This window comes from Apodemus sylvaticus, chromosome 4 (genome assembly GCF_947179515.1).
Source record: "Apodemus sylvaticus chromosome 4, mApoSyl1.1, whole genome shotgun sequence".
NCBI classification, from domain to species: domain Eukaryota; kingdom Metazoa; phylum Chordata; class Mammalia; order Rodentia; family Muridae; genus Apodemus; species Apodemus sylvaticus.
The window spans coordinates 114,140,792-114,146,791 of record NC_067475.1 but is presented as its reverse complement, the minus strand read 5'-3'; the positions used below and the strand labels follow the sequence as shown (position 1 = coordinate 114,146,791).

Below are 6,000 nucleotides of genomic sequence, written 5' to 3'. Positions count from 1 at the left end.
AATTCAGTTTCTCAAGCTGAAAGCTATTTTTTCTTTTTTTAAATTTTTTTCCTTTATTGATATATTTTTTTATTTATACTTCAAATGATTTCCCCTTAACTGGGTCCCCACTCCCCACAAGTCCCATAAGCCCTCTTCCCTCCCCCTGTTCCTCCATCTACCCATTCCCACTTCCCTGTTCTGGTATTCCCCTATACTGTTGCATTGAGTCTTTCCAGAACCAGGGGCCATTCCTCCATTCTTTTTGGACATCATTTGATGTGTGGATTATATTTTGGGCATTCCAATTTTCTAGGATAATATCCACTTATTAGTGAGTGCATACCATGATTGATCTTTTGAGACTGTGTTACCTCACTTAGTATGATGTTCTCCAGGTCCATCCATTTGTCTAAGAATTTCATGACCTCATTTTTTGTATCCATTCCTCTGTTGAAGGACACCTGGGTTCTTTCCAGCTTCTGGCTACTAAAAATAGGGCTGCTATGAACATAGTAGAACATGTGTCCTTATTGCATGCTGAAGAATCCTCTGGGTATATGCCCAGGAGTGGTATAGCAGGGTCCTCAGGAAGTGTCATGCCCAGTTTTCTGAGGAACTGCCAGACTGATTTCCAAAGTGGTTGCACCATCTTGCAATCCCACCAGCAGTGGAGGAGTGTTCCTCTTGCTGAAAGCTATTAAATGTGGTTATATTTGGGGGTGAAGAGGTGGCTCAGCAGTTAAAATTGCTTCCTACTCTTCGAGAGGACCCGGATTCAGTTCCCAGGACCCATGTGGGGTGACATACAAACACTCATAACTCTGTTTCCAAGGGATCCAATGTCCTCTTTTGACCTCTGTAGGCACATGTACTCTTGTACACATAACCTCACATAAATATGCACATATACATATCTTTGTGTGGTACAATTAAAAAGTAAAATATAAATCTTTAAAAATATGGTCACATTTGTTAGTGCAAAGTCCATTTAATCTACAGTTAAAGCATTATACATATCAGGCTAACGTACTCATATATCCACTAGGCTTACAAATACCAATTAATAGGAATATGCAAGTGGTTTATATGACCAATTTATTTTAGTTTTATACTATAGACATAGACTTGTATGTTTTCAGAGAATAATAGGTATGAGATGCAGAAAACTTCAGTACAGAATTTATATATAAAATGTAAATTTTCCTGAGATTTGTACCATAATAGTTTTTTTGCTGAAACAGTACTGCTTCCAGTGGCTTATTTCATATGCAATTATTTTATTTTCTCAGCTTCATTTAATCTTTCTAAATGATTTCCAAATGAAAAATAAGTTTTGAAAGGAAACCTTCCCTACACTGTGAGATTGTCATCACATAGAGCTGAAAGAACTGGGAAATGTATTTTCATAGTACATTATTTCTGTTTTATTTTTTTAGGTTGAGCTGTGTAGTCTCATGATAATTAATATCATTAGTATACATTATTTCTCCCTCATTGAATTCACTTACAAATAGAAAAAATAAAATTACATTCATTAAACTCAATATGTTATTTCATTGACAGTAGTTCCATTAATTCACACTAACTTTGATGTGAATACTTGTTAATGTTAAGGATAGACTACTTACTAATGAGAAGGTGTTTTTCTACCACGACAGGACTCTACAACTGTAACCCCGGCTTAATGTTCAGCTTATAGTGAATGGTATATTTGAACATTACTGATGGAACTGTAAAGGAATGACTTCTAATTTTTAACATGCTTTGCACGTGTGTGTGTGTGTGTGTGTGTGTGTATGGACACATACATACATATGTGTATACATGCCTATATTCATATGTGTGTATAAATATGTATATTTGCAAATAATTTCTCAAAGACTCCAACTGAAGTCTCAGCTAAATGTTACTTTAAAATTTTAAGGTATTTTTCTACGGTTAGATTTGATGTTGTTGGGCCTGCTGAGATAGATGGCTCAGTGGTTAAGAGCATTGACTGCTCTTGCAAAGAGCCTGAGTTCAATTCCCAGACCCTACTTGGTACCTCATACCAGTTTGTAACTCTAGTTCCAGAAACTCCCATGCTCTCTTCTGACCTCTGTGAGCACCTGCATGCGTGTGGTGCACATAAACTGTCACAGGTACATGCACCTAATTAAATATTTTTAAAAGAAATTTTAACCTCTATTTTCTAGGCATTTTCTGATAGGTAACTGTTTTTGTTACCTAAGGAAAAGCATCTTTTACTAATCAATAGAGACGCTATTGTTGTTGATAATGATTGTGCGTTTGATATAATGCTCGATGCCTAATTTAATAGGCATGCAGGGGCTCACCCTTTGCTTTCTCTGTGTGCTTCTAGAGCTGATGGACTAGCATGGCCTGAAGCATGGCTCAGTTCTATTACAAAAGAAATGTCAACGCCCCCTACAGAGACCGCATCCCACTGAGGATTGTCAGAGCAGAGTCTGAGCTCTCACCATCGGAGAAAGCCTACTTGAATGCTGTGGAGAAGGGGGACTATGCCAGCGTCAAGAAATCTCTGGAGGAAGCTGAGATTTACTTTAAAATCAACATTAACTGCATTGACCCCCTTGGAAGGACTGCTCTTCTCATTGCCATTGAAAACGAGAACCTGGAGCTTATTGAGCTATTGTTGAGTTTCAATGTCTACGTTGGCGATGCGCTGCTTCACGCCATCAGAAAAGAGGTGGTTGGAGCTGTGGAGCTGTTGCTGAACCACAAAAAGCCAAGTGGAGAGAAGCAGGTGGGTGTGAGAGTGTGTTGTTTTCGGGTTATTTTGCCAAAAGAAATTTCTTTAGATTTGTAAACACCGTGTGTGTGTGTGTGTGTGTGTGTGTGTGTGTGTGTGTGTGTGTATGACTTTCCTTTGGTCTTTCGTTTCATTTTAACATTCTGAACTATCTAACTATAATTTGTTGGATTGTTTTACTATTTACCCTCCTTGCATATTATGGGTTGCTGCCCATAAAAGCAAATGCAACCATCTAATTATTTTAATATTGTCTGTTAACACTCTCTCAAGGCTTCTTGCAAATTAATACTTAAGGAAGTATAAATGACTGCTAGAAAGAAGCTCAAATTTTCCCTTAACGGGACTGCCAGTGGCAGAAGTGTAGCAATGGCAGAAGTGTAAAAGTACTTGATTGCCATGAATCAAGATGTAAATTCGGTGCCGTGTGTCTTGCTGTCTCTCTTCTTGTTTACCTCCATAGAAATGGAGCGACTGTTGATGGGAACAAGCAAGCCATCTTTTAATGTCTCCATCTTTTGCTTTGACACTGCCCTTCTCTGTGCTGGAATGGCCTGTTAGATCCTGTTTCCCAGACATTGGCCACTCTACTTTCTTGCATTAAGCCTAATGGCAAAGCCATTGTAGATGCTACCATGGCTCCCAAATCCATCTTTCAAAGTGGAATCACGGAAGATGTGTCAATTCCACTTCTAGAAACTGCTGCCTGTTTGACAATAGACAGTTTTCTGTGTCTGAAAATGATTGTGTAGGAGGAATTGCATATCCAGACTGTGCTGTGTCTACTCTATTGCCTTTGCTTCTCTGAAGAACTTTTATCAAGATCTTCACAGTTAGTAGGTTGAACACTGAGGCTGAGCATCTCTTCAAGTTCTGAGATGCTGTAACTGATGATTCATTCTCAAATCTCACCCTCATTCACTCCTTCTTCCATGAACCAAAACTTTGATAAACTAAAACTCTAAACAAATTATACTTCTCTGCTTATTGCTTTGCCAGCTTTCTTGTGTTTCATATACAGTTGTGGACTACTTTCTTACGTTGTTCAACTTCATTGGTAGGATCAAGTTTTCATTGACCCTTGGAAACTTAAGCAAACCTAGATTGGGGCATAAAGTTATAGTAACAGCTAAAGACACTCAGTTGATTGACGCCAGTGTTACACCACTAAGAGGCTTCAATTGCCCAGATGGAGAAAGTAGGAATCTGGGCGAGTGGGTATAAGCTGAGGTTCTGCTCTCTTAGTGGTTGAGTTACATCTCTGTGACACAGGCTCAAAAAGTAACCAGCTAAGGGGAGTAAATGTAGATTCTCACACTTCAGAGATTATAGCCCATGGTTGTTCAGCTTTATATCATGGGACCTGTGGTGAGACAGAACAGCACGGTGGAGAAGATAAGACAGAGAGAATGCCCATTGACTCACAGGGCAAAGAAGCAAAGAGAAAGGACCTTTCAAGGTCACGGCTTCCACAGTATCCTTCCTCCAACTGGACGCTATGTGCAAGAGTTTCTTTCTATAGCTCACAAATCTAGGCATCAAGTACTAGAATAATGTATTCACATGATGAAAGCCTCAATTAAGTCCCAAAAATTGACTTTTGAAAACTGATACCCTGGGGCCAAAGCTTCAGTACAGGAGCTTCTAAAGAACATTGACGACCCAATATGCTATCCTTAAAACCTTTGGGCTTTACATTTGTGCCTGTGATTATAGTCCAAAAGCATCTATACAATCTACTAGCAACACACTATATTGTATACTCCCTTGTAGTTTTGCTGAAGTAGCCATAGGTCAGGTGCTAAGTGTTCCATGTAGACCACCATAGATGCTCAGAAGCCTATAGGACAAAATCAGCATTTAATGTATTTTTTTCACATATTACTGAAGAGACTCATCGGTTCACTTTCTAGAGGGTTCTTCAGTGTCTCATTAGACACTGCCATTTATGCAAACTGGAGAATTCTGGAGTCTGGAGAAGGTACCTGCTCTGATGAGAGTGTTTGTTGAAAAACTTTCAACTTCTGAGCTAAGTCCTCATCTTACAAGTAGGTCCTGGCTCCTTCCAGGCACTTGGACCATGATTATTAATAGAAAGTAGTAAAGGTTTGCAGTCTGCCAAGACTCTGAGGCTTCCCAGGCCATGTGCTTCTGGAAGATGTCTCTCACATGAGGCATCTGGCCAAGAATCCCTTTTCTATTTGTGCATTTCAGAACTCTACTTTGGAGAAGGATATTAAGGAAAAACTGTCCTTTTTGATTTGAACTTGATAATTTTTAAAGAACAATCTCAGGCTATCTTAGAGTTCCTGGTCTGCTGCACAATAGCAATGATGCTTTGGCAGCATGAGCATATACAGTTCAGTCCATAAAAGTCCATAAAGGATGTGTCCAGAGCTGTGTTAAACCCCATTAGTGTTTGGTGGTATATGTGTGATTTCATTAGGCAGCACATCTTTTAGACTCAGACAACATCAATTGGAATGCCACTTTTCACACATCTTGTGATATTTTTATCAATGATAAAAATCATAATGATATTTTTAACTGGACCTATTTTTCTCAAATAAAGTATAGGTTTTTGGGCAACACTTACAATTATTGAAATAATTTTGTGTACTGGGGTATGCCACAGATAAAGATGTATCCACACATGTACAGATACATATTTATCCCGAAATATTCTAAAACACACCAATACTAATGCTGAGGTCACTGGAGCAAGGTGTTAAGGCATGGAAACAGTAATAATCTACTAGGTCTGATCAATGTAACTTGAGGTGAAGGCCAAGGAAGGGGTTCTAAGATAAAACCATTAAAAACTAATTATTAACAAATCACTAAGATCCTGAAATATGACTACTTTATTGATATATTATCATTATTTTACAAATTTGTCACATGCTACAAACTTTTCCTCTGGAAAAGATCCAGTGTTTGGTGGCACACTCCAGTTATGAGCACTGGGAGACTTGAAATGAATTGGTGTACTTCTTAATTACACTCACCAGGGAGAATTTCTGCTGGTTTAGCCTGGTAGGTCTTGGGCTGGAGCCTAAAGAGAGACAGCAATTCCTATTCTCAAAGGTGTTATGCTCTAGTTATGGAGAAAGAATAGGAAAAACCCACCATGGTCACAACAGAAAAGACAAAGAAAAGCATTCTGTCATCTTTATAAAGTTAAAATAACTGGATTTCATCAACACACTGTTACAGGGTAGTGGGTGTGAGGGAGCAGGAGACAT

At 38.7% G+C, this 6,000-nt stretch overlaps 1 protein-coding gene across 1 annotated transcript in view; it reads left to right on the top strand.

Moving 5' to 3' along the window:
• The first annotated feature begins 2,371 nt into the window (after window positions 1-2,371).
• Trpc4 (transient receptor potential cation channel subfamily C member 4) overlaps window positions 2,372-6,000 on the top strand; it is a 137,160-nt gene continuing 133,531 nt past the window's right edge. The window contains exon 1 of the mRNA XM_052180968.1: window positions 2,372-2,749. Coding sequence (XP_052036928.1) covers window positions 2,372-2,749 — 378 coding nt within the window. The remainder of the gene's footprint in view (window positions 2,750-6,000) is intronic.